This window comes from Camelina sativa, chromosome 12, assembly GCF_030686135.1.
Source record: "Camelina sativa cultivar CO46 ecotype springtype chromosome 12, ASM3068613v1".
Taxonomy (NCBI): Eukaryota; Viridiplantae; Streptophyta; class Magnoliopsida; order Brassicales; family Brassicaceae; genus Camelina; species Camelina sativa.
In genome coordinates this window covers 35567131-35593995 of record NC_141891.1, presented here as the reverse complement: position 1 = coordinate 35593995, position 26865 = coordinate 35567131, and the positions used below count along the sequence as shown (strand labels likewise).

At 40.8% G+C, this 26865-nt stretch overlaps 1 protein-coding gene and 1 non-coding gene across 29 annotated transcripts in view; both read right to left on the bottom strand.

The window, feature by feature from the left end:
• Nucleotides 1–26132, bottom strand: part of LOC104732598 (uncharacterized) — a 30512-nt gene extending 4380 nt beyond the window's left edge. For 4 of the 28 annotated variants that reach the window (XR_015574652.1, XR_015574654.1, XR_015574655.1 and 1 more), the window contains exons 1-3: nt 25867–26132; nt 25420–25478; nt 25259–25339 (exon numbers count right to left, since the gene is read on the bottom strand). Coding sequence is in view for 3 of the 28 variants with exons in the window: in XM_087478629.1 (XP_087334755.1) it covers nt 25259–25271 (13 nt within the window). In the remaining 25 variants the exon portion in view is untranslated. Of the gene's footprint in view, nt 1–948; nt 4898–23648; nt 23865–23997; nt 24835–25258; nt 25367–25419; nt 25479–25866 lie in introns of those variants that run through there. The other 24 variants (XR_015574653.1, XR_015574662.1, XM_087478632.1 and 21 more) reach the window with 22 other exon arrangements.
• LOC147933127 (small nucleolar RNA R71) lies at nt 2900–3006 on the bottom strand. Its single transcript, XR_015576820.1, has one exon. It is a non-coding gene; the product is annotated as a small nucleolar RNA R71 (small nucleolar RNA).
• Nucleotides 26133–26865: the final 733 nt, after the last annotated feature.

Here is a 26865-nt window from a genome sequence, read left to right as displayed (position 1 = left end):
GGTTCGCGGGTGTTATAATTCTCCCCCACCAATCTAGATTCGTCTTCGAATCTCGAACAACCATCAGCCAAGGATTCCCGTGCAACTATCTCCACGGCCCGCACTCCTCCGACCAATCTACAGAAGGTCACCTCTAGGTGATAGACTCACGCTCCAGGCGTCATTTGCTCTCGACTTTTGGACTTTCCTTTACTCATAGGCCTAAACCTTGAGTTTTTATTGGCTCCTCATCAGACCTAAGTCTGCATGCCATAATGTTGGCTCCTCATCGGGCCTAGACCTGCATGCTAATGTTCATATATTTTACCCTGTTTTCCCTTAGTAAATTCACATCTTTTGCATCTTTTGCTATCCATTTTGACCATTATTGCATAGCTTTAGGACCAATCATGCATTAGAGTATAGTTGCATTGCATTTGCATCTTTTCATGCATAATCAGGTGATTTTGGAGCTTAAGGAGCATGGAAGCAATGCTGAGGAGAAGTGAGGCAATCATGAAGGGAAAGCAAGAGAGTTAAAGCTGAAGAACCAAGGTCCAGAGTCTCACTCGACCAGACACTCGACCGTGTGCTGAGAGGGACTCGACCGAGTGGAAGCTGCACGAGAGAAGCCAACTCGACCGGTCACTCGACCGAGCATCGGGTCGAGTTGGCCGAGCCGCCTAGCTATTTTGTCTTTTAGCATTTTTAGGGCTTCCACTACTTTTTCTATTTAAAGACCTTGTACCCAGCAGCCACCAAGAGTCCAGCTTTTTAGAATAGTCAAAAACCTAGTTTTTACCCTTTTGGGAATTATTCCTTTTGCACTTTTATTTTTCTTAGATCTTGTACTCTTTTAAGAGAGAAAACATAGGATTCTTGGATTTTGTTGGCTTCATAACTTTCAGGATATTAAGAATTTGTGTTTGATTCCTTCTTGAATATTGTAGATCTTTGCTTTATCTTTCATTTGATGTAAGTTTCAGTATTTTCTAGGTTTATGACTTTGATGTTCATCATGTGTTCTTGTGAGTAGTAGCTTAGGATCTTGAGGATGGGTTAGGTTGGGCTGTGTTTGAGGTTTGTTTGCTTTGGTCAAGCTTGATTGTGGTAGAATCTCTTATAGGCTAGATGTTCTTAATGCTGATCCTATAACTGAGAGGGTAGGGTTTGATTTCAAGCATCTTAGCATCACACCAATCTTTAAGAAGCATATATAAGGCTAGATCTAGAGCTTACCATTAGGCTTGCTAAGAGATTAGAGGTCTTGTTTGGTATGAGACATATTGCTTAATGCCTGCTTGTGTAGATTCTTTACTTTGTGAGAACTAGTCTAGAGATGCATAGGTTTGATTGTTTCTTGCCATGAGAGTGGATTAAACTTGTCTTAGAAATATATGTCTAGAAATTAGCTCAAAGTTTGCTTGAGATTTGTTGACCAAGTTAGATGACCTCATCCATTAGTCTAGCCCATGAATCCCTCCTCAAGGCCTTCCTTGTTTATTCATTTTTAAGTTTTAATCCTGCTGTCTTATCGTTGTTTGATTCGCTTGTGTATTGCTCTGTTTTTCTTGTATTATTCTGTTTCACGGATTTACCCAGCTCGACCCTGCACTCGATCTACACTCGATCGAGTGCTTGCTCGAGTTCATCCCCAGAACTTTGGTTTATGATTTGTAGTTGTCCTGTCTTATCTCTTGTCCAATTCCAGTTGCATTTGTGTTGCATTTACTTATTGTTCTGTTCATTACTTGTCTTGCATTAGTTCATTAGTATAGTTTCTATTTATGTTCTAGCTTCATATTAGTGATAATCATTCTGTTACATTTACATTTAGCATCTAGTTCTAGTAGCTTTACTTTCTGCTCTTTTCATTTCATCAATAGGACTGTTAGTGACAAACATCCTTTGCATATTTGGTTTAAGTTAGGCTCATATACACATCTTGATTGTTCACAACTCTCAGATTGGATTGACACCTCTTATACTGCAACTGCATAAGGAGAATTGAAACACATTACCACCCATCCATTCATATCTCACCATTGCATACATCCATCAATCCATATCTATCACACCCACCAAATAGTTCTTGTTTCAATTTGGCGCCGTTGCTCATTTGAGAGTGTTTTTGTGACATTTAGGATCATCATTAGTATAAGATTAAGTTCGTTTATCCACTTGTGAAGTTGCTGAACTCGAATCTTCTTTTGCTTGGCTGTCTTGAGTTTCAGGTACCCACTCGACCGCCCACTCGAGCACCACTCGACCGAGTAGTGATCGAGCACTTGATCGAGTCAGACAGCGTATCTAAATAGACACCAGTTCCAAGTCAACTCGACCACTCACTCGAGCCTGCGCTCGACCGTGCACCTGTTCGAGTCAGTACCTCAGTTTATTGATGCACACAAGGTCCAAAGGGAAAGACAATCTTCAAAGGCCTATTAACAACATCCACAAACTGGAAAAAGGTTTGAGACATAAGCAAAGAAGAGTAGTTCAAGAACAGCAAGGAGATCAAGTGGCAATGGAGCAACAAGATCCAGTTCCAAGACCAAGGAACATTGGTGCTGGAGATGCACCCAATACCCACAACCAGAGAGCTGGCATTGTGCCTCCCATAGTACCAAACAACAACTTTGAAATCAAGAGTGGACTGATTTCCATGATCCAAGACAACAAATTCCATGGATTGCCAATGGAGGATCCCCTACACTACCTTGATGAATTTGATAGAATCTGTGGTCTTACAAAGATTAATGGAGTGAGTGAAGATGGATTCAAGTTGAGGCTCTTCCCATTCTCACTTGGAGATAAGGCTCACCTCTGGGAGAAGACTCTTCCTACTGGAGCAATAACCACATGAGATGCTTGCAAGAAGGCTTTCTTGGCAAAATTCTTCTCAAATGCAAGGACTGCTAGATTGAGGAATGAAATTTCTGGGTTTGCTCAAAGAAACAATGAGAGCTTTTGTGAAGCTTGGGAGAGGTTCAAAGGATTTCAGACTCAGTGTCCTCACCATGGCTTCAGCAATGAGTCACTCCTAAGCACCTTGTATAGAGGAGTGCTTCCCAAGATCAGGATGCTTCTTGACACAGCTTCAAATGGCAACTTCCTCAACAAGAATGTGGAAGAAGGATGGGAATTAGTTGAGAACCTTGCTCAGTCAGATGGCAATTACAATGAGGACTATGACAGAACCATAAGGTCCACCTCCACTGACCAAGAGGACAAATACAAGAAGGATTTGAAGATGGTCAATGAGAAGCTTGATAAAATCCTCCTTAGCCAACAAAAATCCATTCACTTCATTGGTGAGGAAGAGGTTCAAGTTCAAGAGGGGGAGAATGAGTTTGCTGAGCTCTGTTATATGCAAAACCAGGGTGGATTCAAAGGCTACAACCAAGGAGGGTTCAAGAACAACAACCTCTCCTATAGAAGCACCAATGTAGCTAATCTACAAGACCAAGTGTATCCACCTCAACAGCCTCAACAGTAACAAAACTATGTCCCCAAACAACAACATCAAGTGTTCCAGCCTCAGTTGTGTCCCCCACCAGGGTTTCAGACTAACCAAGGCCAAGAACAAGACTTAAGAGCTATGATGCAACAGTTGTTGATTGGGCAAAGACAAGGAAAGATTGAGGAAGCAAATAGATTTGCTGAGTTGAACAGGAGGATAGCAGATATTTACAGTGAACTCCATGCCAAGTTTAACACACTGACTTCTAGGATGTGACCATGGAGAATCAACTAGCTTCTGCCACAATGCAAGACAACAACAAAGGCAAAGCCATTATGCACTCTCTAGAATCTGCTCATGCTATCAATCTATGCAGTGGAAGGGTTCTACCAACAAGAGAGGAGGCATTACCAGACACTGAGGACAGTGGTGTTCAAGAAGGGGAGAGTTTTCAACAAGAAGAGACTCAGAATGAAAACGTCATCGAACTCGACCAACCACTCGACCACTCACTCAACCGAGTGGGTGATCGAGTACCCGATCGAGCAGCCTCTCAGGAGAAAATTAAGCCAGTTACTTCCAAAGAAAAAGAAGTCCGGTTCATTCCTCCTCCTTACAAGCCTCCACTACCTTTCCCAGGAAGATTTAAGAAGCAGATGGTTGAAAAATACAAGGCATTATTTGATAAACAAGTTAGAGAGATTGAGCTTAGGATGCCTCTAATAGATGCCTTTGTGCTGATTCCTTCTTACCAGAAATTCTTGAAAGATGCTGTGATGGAAAGGATCCTTAGCCATGAGTGCAGTGCTATCATCCAAAAGCAAGTGAATCCTCAAAAGCTAAGAGATCCTGGTTCCTTCACTCTACCTTGCTCTATAGGCCCTTTAACCTTCAACAGATGCCTTTGTGATTTGGGAGCCTCAGTAAGCCTAATGCCTCTATCAGTTGCTAAGCGCCTAGGGTCTACAAGGTACAAGCCATGCAATATATTCTTGATCTTAGCTGATAGATCAATAAGACTACCACATGGTGTTTTGGAGGATCTACCAGTTAGAGTTGGAGTAGTGGAAGTCCCAACAGACTTTGTAGTCTTGGAAATGGATGAAGAACCAAAAGACCCTTTGATATTAGGGAGACCTTTCCTAGCTACAGAAGGAGCAATAATTGATGTGAGGCAAGGAAAAATTGATCTTAACTTGGGAGAGGACCTCAAAATGACATTCGACATTGTGGAGGCTATGAAGAAACCAACCATTGGAGGGCAAGTCTTTTGGGTTGAAGAGATGGACAAATTAGCAGAAGAACTGATGGAAGAACTAGCAGAACAAGATTACCTTAGAACTGCCTTAACCAAAAGTGGGGAGGAAGGATTCATTCATAAAGAAACCAAGGCCTATGAGGAGATATTGGACTCCTGTAGGGAATCAGACCATCCAGAGGTTTTTGAGGGGTTACCTGCATTAAGAGAAGAAGTCTGGTCAGTTCAAATAGCAAAAATGGATAGCTCGACCACGCACTCGAGCATACAGTCGACCGAGCACCAAAACCACTCGACCGAGTGCACTGCCGAGTCCCCCACAGATGGCTGGTCTGAACTGAAAGCACCAAAAGTAGAGCTCAAACCTCTCCCAACTGGGCTAAGGTACGTTTTTCTAGGTGAGAACTCTACTTATCCTGTGATAGTAAATGCTAAGTTAAGTAAGAAAGAACTTGAGTTGCTAGTTGTTGAGCTAAAGAAGTATAGAAAAGCTATTGGTTATATTTTGGATGACATTCAAGGACTTTCACCTAGTCTCTGCATGCATAGAATCCATTTTGAAAATGAATCCTACTCCAGCATTGAACCTCAAAGAAGATTAAATCCCAACCTAAAAGAAGTAGTTAAAAAAGAGATTCTTAAGTTGCTTGATGCTGGTGTAATCTATTCTATTTCTGATAGTACTTGGGGTTCACCAGTTCATTTTGTTCCAAAAAATGGAGGAATTACTGTAGTAAAGAATGATCATGATGAGTTAATTCCCACTAGAACCATTACAGGACATAGAATGTGCATTGATTATAGAAGTTTAATTCAGCTACTAGGAAAGATCATTTTCCTCTCCCTTTCATTGATCAAATGTTGGAAAGATTAGCTAATCACACTCACTACTGTTTCTTGGATGGATACTCTGGATTTTTCCAAATTCCTATTCATCCTAATGACCAAGAGAAGACAACATTCACATGTCCATATGATACTTTTGCCTATAGAAGGATGCCATTTGGATTATGTAATGCTCCAGCAACTTTTCAAAGATGCATGATGTCTATCTTCTCTGATCTCATTGAGGATGTTGTTGAGGTTTTTATGGATGACTTCTCTGTCTATGGAGATTCCTTTTCTTCTTGTCTTGCTAATTTATGCAGGGTTTTAAAGAGATGTGAGGAGACAAACCTAGTCTTGAATTGGGAAAAGTGTCACTTCATGGTTGAAGAAGGGATAGTTCTTGGTCATAAGATTTCAGAGAAAGGGATTGAGGTTGATAAGGCAAAGATTGAAGTCATGGTTCAACTTCAACCACCAAAAACAGTCAAGGACATAAGAAGCTTTCTTGGTCATGCTGGGTTTTATAGAAGATTCATCAAGGATTTTTCAAAGTTAGCTAGGCCATTGACAAGGTTGCTTTGTAAGGAAACTGAGTTCAACTTTGATGAAGATTGCTTGAAGGCTTTCAAGGAGATCAAGGCTGCTTTGATTTCAGCTCCAATAGTCCAAGCTCCAAACTGGGATCTTCCATTTGAGATTATGTGTGATGCTTCAGACTTTGCAGTAGGAGCAGTCCTAGGAAGAAAGAAGATAAGAGGCTGCATGTGATTCATTATGCAAGTAGAACCTGGGATGAAACCCAAGGAAGATATTCAACAACAGAGAAAAAGCTCCTAGCAATGGTATTTGCCTTTGAAAAATTCAGAAGCTACTTAGTAGGGTCCAAGGTAATTGTGTACACTGATCATGCTGCTTTGAGGCACATCTACTCAAAGAAGGATACAAAACCAAGGTTGTTGAGATGGATTTTGCTTCTCCAAGAGTTTGACATGAAAATAGTTGATAACAAGGGGATAGAGAATGGAGTAGCCGATCACTTGTCCAGGATGAGGATAGAAGAGGAGATTCCAATTGATGATTCAATGCCTGAGGAGAAACTGATGCTGATTGGGACAACACGGCCCACAACTCGACCTCTCACTCGAACAGGCACTCGGCCGAGTGTGTTTGGGTGTCCGATCGAGCAGGATGAGATGGAGGAGTGGATGGCACTTGAGAGTGAGGATTTGTCTTGGTATGCTGATATAGTCAATTACAAGGTGTGTGAAGAAATCCCAGCAGACATGGACCCCTATAGGAAGAAGAAGCTTCTCAAAGACATCAATGGATACTATTGGGATGAACCTTATTTATACAAGAAGGGATCAGATGGATTGTTTAGAAGGTGCATAGCAGAGAATGAAGTTAAAGGAGTGTTTAGACATTGCCATAGCTCTGCTTATGGAGGACACTTTGCAACTTTCAAGACAGCCCAGAAAGTCTTACAAGCTGGCCTATGGTGGCCTACATTATTCAAGGATACTCACAAGTTCATCACAAAGTGTGATGCTTGCCAAAGAATGGGGAATATCACAAGAAGGAATGAGATGCCTCAAAATCCAATTCTTGAAGTTGAGATATTTGATGTGTGGGGAATTGATTTCATGGGACCTTTTAATCCCCCTTCAAATGGGAATGTCTACATCTTAGTAGCAGTGGACTATGTCTCCAAATGGGTGGAAGCCATTGCTAGCCCCACTAATGATCACAAAGTGGTTCTTAAACTTTTCAAGACCATAATCTTTCGAAGGTACGGAATCCCAAGAGTTGTAATAAGTGATGGAGGAACACACTTCATCAACAAGATTTTTGAAGGGATGCTAAGGAAGTATGGAGTTAAGCACAAGGTGTCTACAGCTTATCACCCTCAAACAAGTGGTCAAGTTGAGGTGTCAAACAAACAGATCAAGGCCATTCTATCAAGAATAGTAGGAGCAACAAGGGAGGACTGGTCTAGTAAACTTGATGAAACACTTTGGGCTTATAGAACAGCTTTCAAAACACCTATAGGCAGAACCCCATTCTAGCTTGTGTATGGAAAGTCTTGTCACCTCCCAGTTGAAGTTGAGTACAAGGCTCTATGGGCAATCAAACTTTTGAACTTGGATCTTGAAACAGCACAAGCCAAGAGAAGACTTGATTTGCATGAACTTGAGGAGATCAGATTGGAAGCTTATGAATGATATCTTGTGTTTTTGTTGGGTTTTAAGCCTTGTTTTTGCATAATCTTGTTGCATAATCATGTCATTCTAGGTTGTTTTAGGAGCATTTGCATCTAGTTGTTATTCTTTCAGGTTCTTGGAGTGATCCCTACACATTTGGAGCATTTGGGTCTGTTTTATTGCAAAGAGGAGTAGTTGCCGAAAGGTGAGAGTGCGAAGGCACAAGCGGCCATCCCACGCGGCCAAGAGCTCCCCGATCGAAGCCACGCGACCACACCACCCGGCCAAAGTTCAACCGATGGTGTTTAGATGACTAAAGTGCGAAGGCACACGCGGGCACCACACGCGGCCAAGCCATGGCCGATGGTGTTTAGACGACCAAGGCGCGAGAAGACACGCGGCCACACCACCCGGCCAAAGCTCAACCGATGGAGTTCAAGTGCTGAAGGCGCAAAGACACACGCGGCCAGGCGACGCGGCCAAACCTAGACCGGTCGAGCACACGCGGCCGCAGCACTCGGCCAAACCATGGCCGATGGAGTTCACACTAATCCTGTTTTATTGTTGACCCGGGTTTGACCCAGTTTGTTTTGGGTTGACCTAGGTTCTTTTCTCCTTTACTATAAATACTCTAAACCTATTAAGGAGACTTATATCTGATCTTATCTTTTGTTTTAGCAGCCACTTAGGGTTCTTAAGCTGGTTTACTCTTGGTTATTGAATCTTTGGTTGATTTCCTAGTCTTAATAGCAAATTTGTCTTTCTAATTTCCTAATCTACAAGCTTTTATTATGATTTCACAAAGACAAACCTCTTTCCTTTGTGTGATCATGATGATTAGTGAGTAGATCTTTTAAGAACTTTGGGCTTGGTAGATTAGGGAGATAGATGGTTGATCTTTGATGTCTAGGGTTTATTTTATGCATTTTCTATCTTGATTAGTGATAATATTGCTAGATAGCCTTGATCAAGCTTAAATCTAGACTTTAGGATTTCCATGCCCACAAGGTGTTTGATGAAATTCCTGAACCAAACTTTTCAAGAGCTTTTTATTCCTAGCCAGTGGAAATTGATGATTAGGGTGCTTAATGGTATTTGAACTTGTTCTTACTGCATGTTTGTCTTGTGATTACCTTTGGAAATTGTTGATTATCACTTGATTAGCATAGGATCTCTATCATGGAAATGAATTGATTTGCATTAGTGTTCTAGCCATAGGATTGTTCTTGATTGTTACTTAGACATCTAGGATTGATTAGCTATCTCCCAAGTCAATTACCTTGCCCAAGGTTCTCTTGTTAATTCTTGATTTCCAGTATATTTGCTATTTGAGTTTGTTTGCCTTGAGTTTGCATTGTCTTGTTTACTTTATTTGAGTAACTTTGATTAGATAAGTAGTGACATAAGAACCTTTTACTTGATTAAGAATAGATTAAGCATTTTGTGTATTCTTGGTGTGTTGATTGATTGCAAATTGTGGATTGATAAATAATTGATACTGAAAGTAACTACATCAATTTGGCGCTGTTGCCCGTTTGCATTCTAATTGACCATTAGGATTTCATTTTTGCTTGAGACTATTCATTTACTTTACACTGTTTGTTACTTGGGTTGATATCTTGTGTTTTTGTTGGGTTTTAAGCCTTGTTTTTGCATAATCTTGTTGCATAATCATGTCATTCTAGGTTGTTTTAGGAGCATTTGCATCTAGTTGTTATTCTTTCAGGTTCTTGGAGTGATCCCTACACATTTGGAGCATTTGGGTCTGTTTTATTGAAAAGAGGAGTAGTTGCCGAAATGTGAGAGTGCGAAGGCACAAGCGGCCATCCCACGCGGCCAAGAGCTCCCCGATCGAAGCCATGCGACCACACCACCCGGCCAAAGTTCAATCGATGGTGTTTAGATGACTAAAGTGCAAAGGCACACGCGGGCCCCACACGCGGCCAAGCCATGGCCGATGGTGTTTTGACGACCAAGGCGCGAGAAGACACGCGGCCACACCACCCGGCCAAAGCTCAACCGATGGAGTTCAAGTGCTGAAGGCGCGAAGACACATGCGGCCAGGCGACGCGGCCAAACCTAGACCGGTCGAGCACACGCGGCCGCAGCACTCGGCCGAACCAGGGCCGATCGAGGATCACGAGTAATTGTTGGGTTTTGGAGCGAAGGCACACTCGGCCGGGAGACGTGGGCAAAGCGACCCCCGCGTGAAGACCATCGGCCACGACACGCGGTCAAAATGAAGCCGAGTGAGAATCAACACGATTTGTTGGTCTTTGGTGCGAACGCACACGCGGCCAGGAGACGCGGGCAAGGCGACCCCGCGTGGGTATCATCGGCCAAGGCCATCGGCCAAAGGCTGACCGATTGAGCCTACCAAGGTAAGTCTTCTTTCTCCTTTTCGGTTTAATTCGGTTCAATCCTAGTAAACCGATTTGATCCTGGCTGGTTTGATCCTTCTCTCAACCTCCTAAAACCCGATTTCTTCTTCTCTTTTCTCAATTTATCGATTGCATCCCTTAAAACACTAAAAACCTTGTATCTCTCTCATCTCTCAATCGATTTCAAAGAATTTTTGTGTGATAGTTTCGGTTTTTCAAGCTCCCTTAATTACTTCTGCTATCAGCTACCATTTCTGCTTCCCTAGTTTTCAATTGCAAGGTACAACACTCTATCTCCCCTTTTTCCCCATTCAATTTTAAACACAGTATGTGCTAGATTCAACCAGCTAGTTATTTATGCCTTGATTTAGGGTTGTTGAACTTCATAATAGCTTTAGCTGGTTTAGATTTCGTTTTGAATTGCTTTGTTTGGTGTTTAATTTCGAAAATTTTGGTTTATGAGCTTTTAGGGTTCTTGAGATTGAGAAAATCAAAAATTTTGGGGAAATTTTAATTTGATAGTTTCTTTACCTTGTCTTTTGTTGATTTAATCATCCTGGAAGAGACTAACAGTTTTGAAGGCAAATTGACATAGTTAGGGGATAATCGAAATTCTTAAATTTTTAGGAAGCAAATTTTGAGTTTGTTTGTGAAGTTTTTGTCACAGTTGGTTCACCTTTGTTCCCTTTGTTTAATTTTGTTGATTTATCTTCTAGATACTAGGCACTTATTAGCTATGGTTACAAATTGTGGCTCCTAGTGAGCCTTACTAATATCTTTCAAGTGTTTTTGTGTATTTTAGAGGAACAATGGGTAGAACCAACTTGAAACCTGGAGACAAACAAACAAAGACAAAGGAGGTAGTGGAAAGGGTTGTTGAAAAGAAGAAGAAAAAGGCAGTTCCTTCTAAGTCTTCACTTGCTTCACAAAAAGTTTCAACAAGCAAGAAGAAAAATAAGGAGCCTGTGATTGAGAATAGTGATTCAGAGGAAAGGGGTATGAGTGAGAGTGACTATGAACTTCCACCACCTCCAGCTGTTAAGGAAAAGCAGAGCAAGCAACTTAAGAAGAAGCCTACCTACTCCCAACTGATGCAGCGACTTAAGCAAATTAAGTTTGCTCCAACTAGATACCCAGATCATGAGTTCCTTCACAATGCTGGCCACCTTGAAGACATGCAGACTATCTTCACAACTTTGGGATTAGGACAGTTCTTCAATATGGCCTTTCCCACCTATGTTGAGCCAACAAGAGAGTTCCTTGCATCCTTGTCAGTAACTTATTATGAAGATGAGATGGTAGGGGAAGCTAATGATTTTGGGCATTTTGAGTTTAAGGTTCAAGGGAAGCAATACAAGATGACTTTTGGAGAGTTAGGGGCTATCTATGGGTTTCCACCAGTAACAAGATTGGAATACAACATCAACCCAAGGGAGTTCCGTTCTTTTTGGCAAGATATTGGAGTGGGAAAGTACAAACCTGGTCAGCTCAAGAACTCAAGCATTCAGCATCCTACAGTGAGATATGCTCACAAGGTTCTCTTTCACACTCTTTTTGCAAGAAGAGAGGCTGGAGGTGTTTAGGCAAATGAACTTGGTTGTCTTCTAGCAGGGCTGCAGCCTTTCATAAGAACCTATGAAGGAGGGAACCAACCATTTTCTAATGCCGAAAACACATGTGTTGCTGCTGTCTTCCTCCATCAATTGCTCCATTACCAAAGTTGGGTTTGGACAACAAGTGATAAGACACCAATTCTAAGTATGGGTGGTCTTGTCACCCCCATCTTACAAGCAAAGGGGGTTCAGCTAGGAGAGTTTGACCATGATATTGCAAGGCTTGATCCAATCTACCTCAAGAAGACAACTTATTTGGATGGCCAAACTGAGAAGGGGTTCTATGTCTACTATGGGTACATTTTCTCAAGCTTTAGGAAGAAGAGGCTCTTGCTCCCTCAAAAGGATGTCACATCTCTCTATGCCATGTTTGGAATATGCTGCCAAATACAAGATGACTTCCTCTACTCCTTTAAGGATGATGGGCCAGTGATTCCAATAACAACTTCAAACAAGGAGAGAAGTCAAGCTGAGGATGATCAACAAGAAGCTCCTCCTAGTCTAGTCTATGGTAGTGCTAGGTATGCCTTCCAACCATTTGAAGAGGCCACTACAAACAAGTCTTTTAGAGCAGCACACAGCCACATCCATCTTCTCCAGCATTTGGCTAACTGGCAAGGGAAAAACATCAAGAAGTTGGTCAAGGGAATGAAGAGTATGCACAACAGATTGAAGAATGTGGAAGCTAAACTAGCCATTGCAAGTACCTCCAATCCAAACCCTGAAGTTGTTGTGGACTCAAGAGAAGAACAAGAAGATGAAGTTGAGGATGAAATGGAGAGACACTCATTCCATGGTGAACCTAGTACTGCCATTGGTTTTTATGACCCACCAAGAGCTTTAGCATATGAGAGGAGACAAAGTAGGAAGAGAAGAGCAGAGAAATCTCTAACACCATGCACTAGCAACTCCTCCTACTCTCTTGACTTCTCAATGAACTAGAGGTACACTCCAAGTCCTTGTACATAGAGTCCTTTGCTTATTTTCATTTTTTATTTTTTTATTTTTGTCTTGTTAGTCTCTTTCTCAGCTTTCCTCACACAGAGACTGTGTGAATTAAGTTTGGGGGAGGGACTAACCATCTAACATTGTGTTTTATTTTGATTTTCATTTTGTGTCATGCATTTGTTAATAGCTATGTTTTGAGAAAAATCAAAAAAAAAAAAAAAAAAAATTTGAAAAATTAAAAAAAAAAAAAAAAAAAAAATGCATTTAGCTTTGCATATTCATTCTTGTCTTTATGATTGAGTCTAGAAGCATTTAGTATGCATTTGCATTGGGGATGAAATTGCCTTGTAAAGGTTGAGTCTTAGGATTGAACCTAAAGCCCTCATTTATAGTTCATTGGTGCTTGATTAATCTTTGGGAAAAAAATGAAGAATCTAGGCCTAAAAGCATTGTGTCACTTGAAAGCATTTTCATCTAGTGTAAAGCTTGCTTGATAATTGTTACATCTCTATATTATTTGGACTTTAATTTGATCTTAAAATTATCTTGCATATGGACTATGAATGCTTGCTCATGGAACTTTCATTTGGGTTAACTATCTCTATTTGCCACTCTATTTTGTTTAACCCAATCTCTTGCCACACTTTTGAACCACAGCCTTTTCTTTCAAGCCTTGTATTGATTTGTTGAGTGAGGCCTCTTCTTGATAATGCTATAGGTTGTGAAATCTTGAGAGTATTGAGAATGACAAAGAACTGGCTCTTGTTTTAGCTAGGCTTGGAATCTTTATAGCTAGCTAATAGGACTGGTTTTGAAAGAAATAGGTGGTTAGAATGTTGATTTGGGTTCAAGTTTGGGAGCAAGAGAGAATAAGAAGGGAAATAAAATTACTTGGTCAAAAGAAAAAGAAAAAAAAAAGTTTCTAAGGTTAAGTTAATTATAAGCTCTAAGTCTCAAAGAAAAGGGATAGAAAGTATTGCTATAGTCTCCTAGAATCAAATTGAAAAGAGTAAAGAAAAATGAAACAAAATTGGGAGTATAGCATAGAATGAATAAGAAAGAAAATGAGCTAGTGTTTAAAGCAAGAATAGCCTTAGAGATTCAATAAAAAAAATAAAGGAATAAGGCCATAAGTAAAGAAGAAAAAGGGATTGAGTTGAATAAGGTTGAGTTTTTGGGTTTAAAAGGAAGATAAGAAAGATAAGAATAAGGGGTAGAAAAGCTTTTAGGTGGGTAGAACATCAAGAGCTAAGCTTTGTATGCCCAAATTATTCTTGGTCTTAGATAGATTTCATGACTGTCTAGCATTCCTCTTTGTTTGAGAGTTAACCACCCAAAAAAAAAACACCAATTTCCAACCACTTAATAAGCAGCCTTTCCCTTAAACCAATTGAGCTTGATTTATTTTCCATTTGCAAGATCACACCAAACACTTTAATGAATGTGAAAGAGATGTTCAATAGGATTGCAAGTCTTTGCCAATAGATAGAAGATGAACTAGAGTGTTGCATTGTGTTAAGCCTAGAAAAATATTTGTAAGGACTTTGATTGATTTTAGCACCATTGAACTGCATCTAAGGACTTTGGTTTGAATCCTTTATCTCATGCCTTTAGGTTCTGAATCCCATTTTTAAACCTCTCTCTCTCACTTTTTGTTTGGTTCTTGCTTGAAGACCAGCAAGAGATAAGTTTGGGGGAGTTGATATCTTGTGTTTTTGTTGGGTTTTAAGCCTTGTTTTTGCATAATCATGTCATTCTAGGTTGTTTTAGGAGCATTTGCATCTAGTTGTTATTCTTTCAGGTTCTTGGAGTGATCCCTACACATTTGGAGCATTTGGGTCTATTTTATTGCAAAGAGGAGTAGTTGCCGAAAGGTGAGAGTGCGAAGGCACAAGCGGCCATCCCACGCGGCCAAGAGCTCCCCTATCGAAGCCACGCGACCACACCACCCGGCCAAAGTTCAACCGATGGTGTTTAGATGACTAAAGTGCGAAGGCACACGCGGGCACCACACGCGGCCAAGCCATGGCCGATGGTGTTTAGACGACCAAGACGCGAGAAGACACACGGCCACACCACCCGGCCAAAGCTCAACCGATGGAGTTCAAGTGCTGAAGGCGCGAAGACACACGCGGCCAGGCGACGCGGCCAAACCTAGACCGGTCGAGCACACGCGGCCGCAGCACTCGGCCGAACCATGGCCGATGGAGTTCACACTAATCCTGTTTTATTGTTGACCCGGGTTTGACCCAGTTTGTTTTGGGTTGACCTAGGTTCTTTTCTCCTTTACTATAAATACTCTAAACCTATTAAGGAGACTTATATCTTATCTTATCTTTTGTTTTAGCAGCCACTTAGGGTTCTTAAGCTGGTTTACTCTTGGTTATTGAATCTTTGGTTGATTTCCTAGTCTTAATAGCAAATTTGTCTTTCTAATTTCCTAATCTACAAGCTTTTATTATGATTTCACAAAGACAAACCTCTTTCCTTTGTGTGATCATGATGATTAGTGAGTAGATCTTTTAAGAACTTTGGGCTTGGTAGATTAGGGAGATAGATGGTTGATCTTTGATGTCTAGGGTTTATTTTATGCATTTTCTATCTTGATTAGTGATAATATTGCTAGATAGCCTTGATCAAGCTTAAATCTAGACTTTAGGATTTCCATGCCCACAAGGTGTTTGATGAAATTCCTGAACCAAACTTTTCAAGAGCTTTTTATTCCTAGCCAGTGGAAATTGATGATTAGGGTGCTTAGTGGTATTTGAACTTGTTCTTACTGCATGTTTGTCTTGTGATTACCTTTGGAAATTGTTGATTATCACTTGATTAGCATAGGATCTCTATCATGGAAATGAATTGATTTGCATTAGTGTTCTAGCCATAGGATTGTTCTTGATTGTTACTTAGACATCTAGGATTGATTAGCTATCTCCCAAGTCAATTACCTTGCCCAAGGTTCTCTTGTTAATTCTTGATTTCCAGTATATTTGCTATTTGAGTTTTGTTTGCCTTGAGTTTGCATTGTCTTGTTTACTTTATTTGAGTAACTTTGATTAGATAAGTAGTGACATAAGAACCTTTTACTTGATTAAGAATAGATTAAGCATTTTGTGTATTCTTGGTGTGTTGATTGATTGCAAATTGTGGATTGATAAATAATTGATACTGAAAGTAACTACATCAATGAAAACTCAAAAATCTACAAGGAAAGGACTAAGGCCTTCCATGATAAGAAGATTCTCATCAAGGACCTGAAGGCTGGAGACCAAGCTTTGCTTTACAATTCAAGACTCAAGTTATTCCCCGGGAAGTTGAAAAGTAGATGGGGAGGTCCTTTTGAGATAAAAGAGATTTTACCATATGGAGCTGTCACAATTCTCAACAAAGATGGTAGTGAGTTTACAGTTAATGGTCAGAGAGTTAAGAAGTATTTGGGAGAGAAGGAGACACATGAGAAGTTCTCAATGCTTCTCAAGGATGCCCCTCAAGCTTGAAGAGCTATAGAAGTCAAGCTTAGTGACTTTAAACAAGCTCATTAGGGAGGAAGTCCCTAAGGTATCTCTGAATATATTGCTTAGGATTTTGGTATTTTGACTTTTGTTTTGGTGTTTTCATGGTCAGGGAAGCAAGGGAGTCTAAACAGAAGAAGAGAGGGACATCCGCGGTCCAGCTCAACCCCCCCCCCCCCCCACTCGAGCACACACTCGACCGAGAGCAGGTCGATCGCCGTCGTCGAGCTGCCCCAATCTCCATCTCGAAGTGATCAACAAGACCCCAACTACACATTTGACAGCATGCAAGAGGATGTGGACAACTTCTTCTCCAATCCTTGAGGTACCACTATCACCTTCCCTTGTAAATATCATTGCATTTCATATTGTGTTTTGTTTTTGATCTTGAATCCTCAATCAAATTTCTTTCACACAGAGGACTGTGTGATTTAAGTTTGGGGGAGGGTTTGAGATAGCATTTGACATTGTGTTTTGTGTTCTTATTTCAAAATTTTAGCATCATCATGTTAGTATTTGCATAGCATCTAAGGCACAGAAAAAACCCTAAAAATTTGAAATTTTTTTGCAAAATCTTTATAAAAAAAAAAAAAGATTGTTCATATAGTTTGCATTGCATATTAGGATCTTGTTTAGCATATTTCATTTAGGATTGTATAATATTTGCATTAGGGATCTATGATGAGTATTTCCTTGTTAGCTTGCTTAATTCACTAGACTAGGATCAATGCCCAAGTTAATAGTACTTTGATGCTAGTTGAGTGGTTAGAAGCATAAGATTGAACCAAACCTTGAATTTCTGCATTGCATTTGGTCTAAATTGAAGCATGTTGTGATTTGACACCATTTCCTATTTATAAGAACCTAATATTGAATTTCAATTATCAATGTGTGCATTGCTTTAAACTCATGGATACCATATACATATTTGGATCATCTTTCTCCTTTTTACCACTCTTGTTGATCCAAGTAGCTGATTAACCATTGAAATCAGTTTCCCTACCCCTTAACCAACCCTTCTTTCAAGCCATGTTTATTCTTGTGTGTGTGAGACCTATTTTTGGGATTGAGCTTGGTAGAAAGTGTTAGGTTTGAACTGACAAGAGTAAAGCCTTGTGTAGTTCTAGTTTGCATTTTTCAAACTAGATAGGACTAGGTGGTTCACTTGTTGGGTTTGGGACTTGGCTGTTTTGAAAGAAAAGAGGAAAAAGAGAAAGAAAAAGGGTAGAGTCTTTAAGAGGAGAATGAGTTTAAGCAAAGTCTAGTGAAAGGATGGGAAGTAAAAATTGTTGAAGATGGTTCTAGTTAAAGAAAAGAAAAGAAAGAAAAGAAAAGTCTAGCAAAATGCTTGTATGTCTTAAGAATAAGAAGAAAAGAGAACCATAGCAAATAAGTAAGAATTCCCCATCTCACTAGAAAGATCAAATAAGAAATCTCTCCTAAGACTTGAAAACTAAAAGAGAAAAGGGTGAAAGAGAAAATAAGAAGTTAAAGGGTAGCACTAGGATCATTTGGGTTTAGATTGATAGGATAAACACTTTGGGTGCCTTTGGGTAGACAAGGTTTTGTTCTTGTATGTTTCTAAGTGTTCTTACCTTTAGCATTTTTCTAAAGCTCAATCCATTTTTATGAGAGAACCTTGATATTGATAAGCCCCACTCTAAAGAGACCATCATTGTCTCAAAACCTTTATCTCCATGCCAAATGAGTTTTAAGCATTGCATAGAATTGATTCATGTTCTTGATTAATGAATGTTAAAGGAAATGGTTGATTTGAATGCATATGGATATCTAAGGCTCAATTCAGTAAAGGTTGTGATATGCTTGTCTAAAATCTTTAAGTACAGCTCATTCAACTTGCATCATAGTACTAGTAACTTGGACATTGATTCTAGATGGCCTATTTGCAAGCTTTAGGAGCTGAGATCCCACTTTCAAACCTCACCTACCTTCCTATGTCTTGATTATTTGCTTGAGGGCAAGCAAAGATTAAGTTTGGGGGTGTTGATGTTCATATATTTTACCCTGTTTTCCCTTATTAAATTCACATCTTTTGCATCTTTTGCTATCCATTTTGACCATTATTGCATAGCTTTAGGACCAATCATGCATTAGAGTATAGTTGCATTGCATTTGCATCTTTTCAGGCATAATCAGGTGATTTTGGAGCTTAAGGAGCATGGAAGCAATGCTGAGGAGAAGTGAGGCAATCATGAAGAGAAAGCAAGAGAGTTAAGGCTGAAGAACCAAGGTCCAGAGTCCCACTTGACCGCCCACTCGACCAGACACTCGACCGTGTGCAGAGAGGGACTCAACCGAGTGATAGCTGCACGAGAGAAGTCAACTCGACCGGTCACTCGACCGAGCACCGGGTCGAGTTGGCAGAGCCACCTAGCTATTTTGTCTTTTAGCATTTTTAGGGCTTCCACTACTTTTTTTATTTAAAGACCTTGTACCCAGCAGCCACCAAGAGTCCAGCCATCAATCCATATCTATCACATCCACCAAATAGTTCTTGTTTCACATGCCATAATATATAAGGAAAATCCAAACTCATCTCTCGGGTTGCCACCCTACAGCGCGCCCCCGGATCATCATCCGAAGTTGATATACCAACCATATTCCCAAGCCACAAAGTCTCTGAATATGGCAGTACTAGGAGAACCAAAGTCCTCCAAGAGTCGCGAGCAAACAATTCTGAACACGTCTGAGTCCTATCCCTATCTAGATTTCCTTCCCGTGGCTCGCGTAAAACATCTCAATGTCCTACCAACCACATATCCCCTCACTGGAATACATCATGACCACACAAGGATCATATACATGCCACAAGGGCCGCCACAAAGGCCAAACAAAATGTCCTAAAGAGGACCGCCACCAAGGCCAAACATAATGTTCTAAAGAGGACCGCCACCAAGTCCAAACAAAATGTCCTAAAAAGGACCACCACCAAGGTCAAACAAATGTCCTAAACAGGACCGCCACCAAGGCTAAACAAATGTCCTAAAAAAGGACCGCCACCAAGGCCACTCGTCCCGAAGGACCGTCATAAAGACCATCTGTCCCGAAGGATCGCATAAACAGGCACTCTGTCTAAACAGCCCGCCACAAAGGCCACGTAATTGGCTAAACAGCTCGCCACAAAGGCCACACAACGGCTAAAAAGCCCGCCACAAAGGCTACACACGGCTAAACAGCCCACCACAAAGGCCACACAATGTCTAAAAAGACCGCCACACACGGGCACACTGACTCGAAAGTCTGCCAATAAGGCCACACAAGCTCCTCCAAGGCTTTCCACCGCTATAACGGACAAATTCTAACTCCCGTAAAACTTTCCATATTTAGCACTTTCCATTTTTGGAAACTTTCCACTTTTGGAAACCTCTATTTCAGGAAACTTTCCTCCAAAACCCCGCCTCACGGAAACTTTGTACCCCGAGCACCACCTCATCTTGTTACTGAGTCGCACAACCAACCACCCAAGCGACCGAGGTAACAAGAGAGATGGGCTGGAATACTCCATTCCCGCTCCAGCCACGGATTACAGATGGGACCAGGCTAAACAAGCTCAAGTCGCGGCTTGCTTCTCATACCACTTCTTGAACCTTGCCTTCATTCTTGCCTCAGGCTCCCAAGTCTGCTCCTCAACACCATCATAGTCCCAAAGGACTCTCATCAAAGGAACCTTCTTCTTCCGAAGTTCCTTAATCCTCCTCTCGAGAACCCTCACTGGTCTCGCCTCCAAAGTCATGTTAGGATGAAGATCTTCAGGAATCTTAGCCAACAACTGATCATCCTTACAGAGACACTTCCGCAACATAGACACATGGAAAACCTTATGGAACACACGCATAGCCTCAGGTAACTCCAGTCTATATGCCACTGGTCCAACTCGCTCAATCACTCTGAACGGACCCATATACCTTGGACTCAACTTAGTCTCAGTCAATGACCTGTTCGGACCCCACAACATGGCCATCTTGAGGTACACTCTATCTCCTACCTGAAACTCAAGATCTCTTCTCCTCCTATCAGCATAACTCCTCTGCCTATCTTGAGCCTCCTTCATGTTCAGCTTGAGAACCCGTATCTTCTCTGAGGTCTTCTGAACAAAATCTGCCCCAAACATGCTCATCTCCCCCACCTGAGTCCAGCATAACGGTGTACGACACGGCCTCCCATACAAAGCCTCATAATGAGCCATCCCAATACTCGCCTGATAACTGTTGTTGTAAGCAAACTTTACCAGGTTCAGGTGATCTGCCCAATGGCCACCCCAATCCAAAACACACAGCCTCAGCAAATCCTCCAGCGTCTGGATCGTCCTCTCTGACTGTCCATCTGTCTGGGGATGATAAGCTGTACTCATATGCACCTTAGTGCCCATCTCTGCTTGAAATGCCTTCTAGAACACTGAAGTGAACTTAGAGTCCCTATCAGACACAATACTCGCTGGCACCTCATGCAACCTGACTATCTCCCTTACATACTTCTTGGCCAGAAAATGCGCTGACTTAGTCAACCGGTCCACAATGAACCAAATAGCATCAAAGTCGTGACACTGGCAATCCTATCACAAAATCCATGGTGATCATATCCCACTTCCACTCAGGAATGGGTAAACTCTTTAGTAAACTGTCAGGAACCTGATGCTCAGCCTTAACTAGCTGACACATATCGCATCTCGAAACCCAACTAGCCACATCCTTCTTCATCCCGACCCAGTGATAGTACCTCTTGAGGTTACAGTACATCTTAGTCGCTCCTGGATGAATAGAAAACTTGCTCGCATGAGCCTCTCTTAGAATCTCCTGCCTCAACTCCTCATCCTTGGGCACACAAACCCGACCGTGCACCAAGATAGTTCCATTATCTGAGACCTGATACTCTGAATCCACATCCCTTGAGGCATTCACCAACCCCAAATCCTTCTCCTGAGCCAACCGCACCCTACTCAGAAGTTCTACTCTATCAACTGCTTCCAAACTCAACGGTTCCTGTGAAACAGCACACAACCCCAACGCACTGATCTCTCCTGCCAGAGACTCCATCTCCTACTCAGGCAAAGCCAACACTAGCGTAGTAATCAACATCTCCTTCAGGCTTGCAAAACCCTCCACTCACTCCTATGACCAAACAAAAGGAACATCCTTCCCTATCAACTTAGTCATCGGACGTGTCTTGCTTACAAAACCCTGCACAACTCTCCTGTAGTAACCTGCCAACCCAAGGAAACTCCTGATCTTTGTGGCATTATGCGGTTTAGACCAATCTCTGATAGCATGAATCTTCTCCGGATCTACAGAAAATTCCCTCTACAGAAACAATGTGACCCAGAAGAACCCATCTCATGCTGCCAAAAACTGCACTTGCTCAGCTTAGCAAACAACTTCTGCTCCCGCAGCTTCTCCAGAACTGCTCTCAAATGCACTGCATGCTCTTCGAACTCTTAGAAAATACCAGGATAGCGTCGATGAAAATGATGACAGACACGTCCAGAAACTCCTGAAACACGCTGTTCATCAACCTCATAAACGCTGCTGGCGCGTTAGTCAACCCGAACAACATCGCCACAAACTCATAAACCCATACCTCGTCCTTCTTCTTGACGAATACCAACGCTCCCCACAGTGAAGTGTTAAGACAAAAAAGTCCCCTGCTCAACCAATCCTCTAGCTGCTTCTGCAACTCTACTAGACAAATAATCAAGTATGCCCACAACAACTCACCACCACTCGGATATCAACATCTCTTGTCCATCGAAGAACCTTTAGTAACTTGTTTCTTAGGAAAACTTCCACAAGATAGCTTATTACAAAGTTAGCTTTTCGCCTAGCAATTCTCCACAGCAAATCATCAATATGAACGTAATAAAATAAACAAGTACCATACGTTCGCACATCTGATTCACCGCGTAAAATGCTTTGCAAGCCGCCAACTCAAACCTCTTGCCTTCTCTCCCTCATCAAGCATACCAAAACCTTGAATCTATCAACCCTGTCCATCTCCAATGAACATAATCCAACATCGTCGCAACGATTAGATTATCCTGCCATGAAGGTTTCTCGTGAACTTATGTATCTGGCAAACATGCCTTTCCCGGCTCAGACCTGCTGTAACCCCCCCCTTCCCGGGACTCCAGCACCACCGGCCTCCAAATCCTGGCAAAACAGCCACACATTCATAACCGCTCTGGTTCATAAAACCCTGACCCATTGGTCAACACATCTAAAACCTGAGATTAAACCACTGTCAATCTCTCGAGGTCTACATTCAATTGGGTTGTTTATACTCACGTCCTAGGTATTGCTTGCTCCCAAATCCACCACCCTTAGGTCGCAACCTTCGAGCCATACCGATCTCACTCTCAGACCAGCATCTTTGAGTTATACCGTCTCACTTTTGGAACACAATCCTCAAGATCTCGGGTATCAGGGAACTACTCATCCCCTCAGGGGAACATAATCCCCTCTGCCACTCTCAGAGCCCCTAGCCCCTCGAGCTATCGGTATTTAGGAGAATCACCATCCCCTCAGGCTTAACCACTATAAACATCTCCCGACCAAAAGTACCTCATGTGGTCCAAGTATAACATTGCAATGTTACACCTGCCCACTCAACTTCTAATATCCAACTGGATTACCCACCAAACAGAGAAAATATCTGCTCCAACTACAAATGTCCACCTATCCGCCTTTGTAAGCTCGATACCTCTCGAGAAGAATCTCGCACCAGCGTCTACAACTGCTCCATCCTCCTAACATAAGATGGAAACTCCCTCAACATCCGCAGCCCTCCGCTGCACCCCGCCACATGCGGTTCAACTGGAGCCTGCACTGGTACCCCTCTCGGTAACTGCTCCAACAGCACGCCAATAGATCCACCAAGCGATCATCACGAACCTGGGCTCCACCTGCTGCAACCCCACACCTAGGTTTCCAACACCCCTGACATTCACACCGGCTAACCCTCTCTGGGTCCCTCCTGATACGCTTGCGACCCTCTGACGTACCTCCTCGTGGAACTCTGGACCACACACTTGCTGGCCTCGGGACCCGCCCGACCATGACCACGACCACGTCCCCGTCCACGACCAACAACTCAAACACCTTTAACCATTGCACTTCCAAGAACAGAGGCTAACAAGCAATCTTAACATAACACAAAAACACAAACTCACCGTGAAATCACACTGTAGGCTCGAAGAGGATGTTGTAGGGACTCCATGGCACACACAATTGACTAACTCACATAATCAATCAAAGCATGCAAATCCCAAACATCTACAACACAAAGCCTAGTGAACCCAAACCTAGAACCGTAAGGGCTCTGATACCAAAATGAAAGGACCGACCTTTTTTTTTAATAAATAATAAATAATATATATATGTATATATATAAACTACAACTAGTGGTCCCATACCCACTAGCCACCTAACCATATTCACAATCAACAGCGGAATAACCATACCAATAACCAATAATAAAGCAATAATCCAATATTATAGCATAAGCAATATTCCAATACCAAACAACAAGAAACATGAAACCAGCAATCTAGCAATGTTTCTAATGACTCAACTCTAGCAACCTAGCAATGCCAGACAACATCCAATTCGAGTCCCTAGAACATCCTCCTCTTCATTGTCTTGATTCCACAATCACACTTTGCCTTTTCCTGCACCACAAACACAAATTGAGATGCATGAGTATTTGATAAACACTCAGTGAGGCAATCCTCCCATCTACTAGGCTATACACACAAGCAATAAAATTTCTACATGCCATAATCAACAATCAATAAAACAAACCAGACAATATACAAAGCATGCAACATCCGTCGTAGCTGAAAGAAGGGTGTCGATTGACACTGACAATATGGTGTCGATCGACACCATATTGGTGTCGACCGACACCCTGCCCGACACTCCCGAAAACCCTAGTTTGTGTCGACCGACACCTCCACATGGCATCGATCGACACTCGCCAAAGTCTCGAGCCGTCCTCGCGTTGGTGTCGATCGACACCCCAACTGGTGTCGACCGACACCGATGCCGAGCAGCGATTTTCTTCGATCAAAAACTCTGAATCTCGCCTCCAATCTTCTCCAATCCGCTCCATGCATTCCCAGAAGCCAAACCCAGCCAAAGCAGCGACAAAATACCGTAGAGAACTCAAAGAAACAACCACTTAAACACCAATTCACATAGAAAACTAGATATCTTAGCTTAGATAAGCCATGGTCATGCACTCACCTCTTTGCAGAAAGATTCAGACCAAAAGCAATGAAACCAACCTTCCTAGCAAGCTTGTAGATCCTTCCTAGCTTCCAATCTCTCAAGAACAGCCAAGAATCTCACCAAAAGTCACCAAAAAGCTCAAGAACACATTTTTTCCTCCTTTTCTCTCAAAACCAACAAAGCGGCAACAAAAGAACTTCCCAAAACCCTTCTGGTCGACAAAACACTTAAATATCTCGGTTTAGTGGTTTTCCCTAAACTAAACCGGTCCAAATCGATAATTAAATCGAACCGGTCGAACCTGAAACAATTAGTGTCGATCAACACCCTCACCAAAATACCAAAAAAATGGTTCGCGGGTGTTACAGACAGACTACTAATGTCGTTTTCAAGGAGGTCTTTCAGAATCTGGAATAACAACAAAGATGATTTCATTGAGTCTAAAGTTTGAAAGGTATGTTAATTTATCATTTTGTTTTTGACTTTACATATTTCTACGACTATAGGCTTTGAAATCGTGATCACAGGAGTAATGTTTATCACTGTAGATCTATCAATAGGAAGGAGTTCAGAAGATTGAATAAAAGTTTTAGTTGTTCTAAGTTACAATCATTACTTGGTTGTCGTAATTTCCAAAGTGTTTTTTTTTTCAGAATAAAGAATACAATATTATGTTTAGATGATTTACTCTGGTTGTTTCATTGTATTTCATTTTAGTATTTCATATTTTCAGAGAAGCCAACACAAGATTACGGGATTAAATTTGGTTTCAGTAAACTAAAAGTAAAACTATCTACTGAATGAAAAAGAATGAAAGGATAAAATTACTAACCCTTTCTTACCATCTTCGGTGTATACTAACAATGCCACAATGTACACCGTTTCTGATTGAAACAGTTAGTTCAGATACAACCTGCACAAGAAATATATCATCGCTATGTTTTAGCAAATGTTTTTTTTTTAAATCCAAAACAAGTAATAAGATAAACTAACTCTTATCTTCTCTCAGTATCTTCTACCCGAATCTGACCATTCTTCGATGGTTTTAAAACCTGATGAAAAACATATATTGTTAGTTAATAAATTGTTAGTCTATATTAACTTTGATAAATCATACAAAACAACAAAGAAGATAACAAATTGGTGATTATTTTAAACACCCTTGATGAACTATACTCTTTTAACATTTTGAGTCGGACAATATATGTTTTAAAAGGAGAAGGCAGATCGAATTAGACTAATTGAGACTTGCCCATGAAAGAATTAACAATCATCGTCAGGAACTAGACAAAATCGACAACGAATACACGAAATCATCCACAACGGAAGCAAAAATAGAAAACAAACTATATTTTCCAAATTCTGGTCGATTTAAAAGTAACAAGTCAGACAAATATCAAATTGAATAATGAATCGAACAGAGATTCGAAGGGGGAATACCTGTTAACCCGAAATAATTCACAGATTATCGAACAGAGATTTTAAATTAAGCAATATATCACTTGAATTGAATAATGAATCATATGTGAAAATGGAAAAAGACAGACCAACAATCTTTGTTTTTTTTTTCTTTTTTCTTTTTTCGTAAAAGGAAAGAATGAATATCTAAAACATACATATGGTATATAGACACCGGCTAAGACAGACCAACAATCTTTGTTTTTTTTTTCTTTTTTCTTTTTTCGTAAAAGGAAAGAATGAATATCTAAAACATACATATGGTATATAGACACCGGCTGATGATGATATTGGGCTTCAGAACTCTCTATGGGCCTCGACATATTTAACAACAATTCCAGAAAACCATGTTATATAAAACAAAAAACAAATAACCAATTTAAATACAAACCGAATGTACATCAAAATTATACAAATTTCCAAGTCAACATGCTCAAATATATATCTTGAAACATACAAGTTTAAGTTAAGAAATAATCGAACAATAATAATCTGTAAATTTTAAAAATTTAATAATTAATTCCTCACATTTACATGCACAAAAACAATACAAAATAATTAAATTTTTTTTTGCCCAAAAAAATTAAATAAATTGTTTTTAACAATTATACACAACATCCAACTTAAATTTTGCATAAACAAAAATTTGGAAAATATAGACCCGCCGTGTGCCGCGGGTGTTAAAATCTAGTTCAGTTTAAACATGGTTCATATTACGTTTCTTATTAGTCTTAGGGGGTGTTATTGGATTGAGGATTTTAATAGATTTTAATTAACTCAGGACATTAGTGGATTTAAAAGTCTAATGCATTTGTGTGGACTTTATAATGCATATAAGGTGGATTTGAAAGTCATTGATAATGTATTTTTGGTGATTGTTATGGATTTTTTAAAAAGTTATTGTTAGAAAAATATATATATATATCCATAAACTGTGTTATACACCAAAGTTATATTAAATTAATAACACCCAGACTTTTA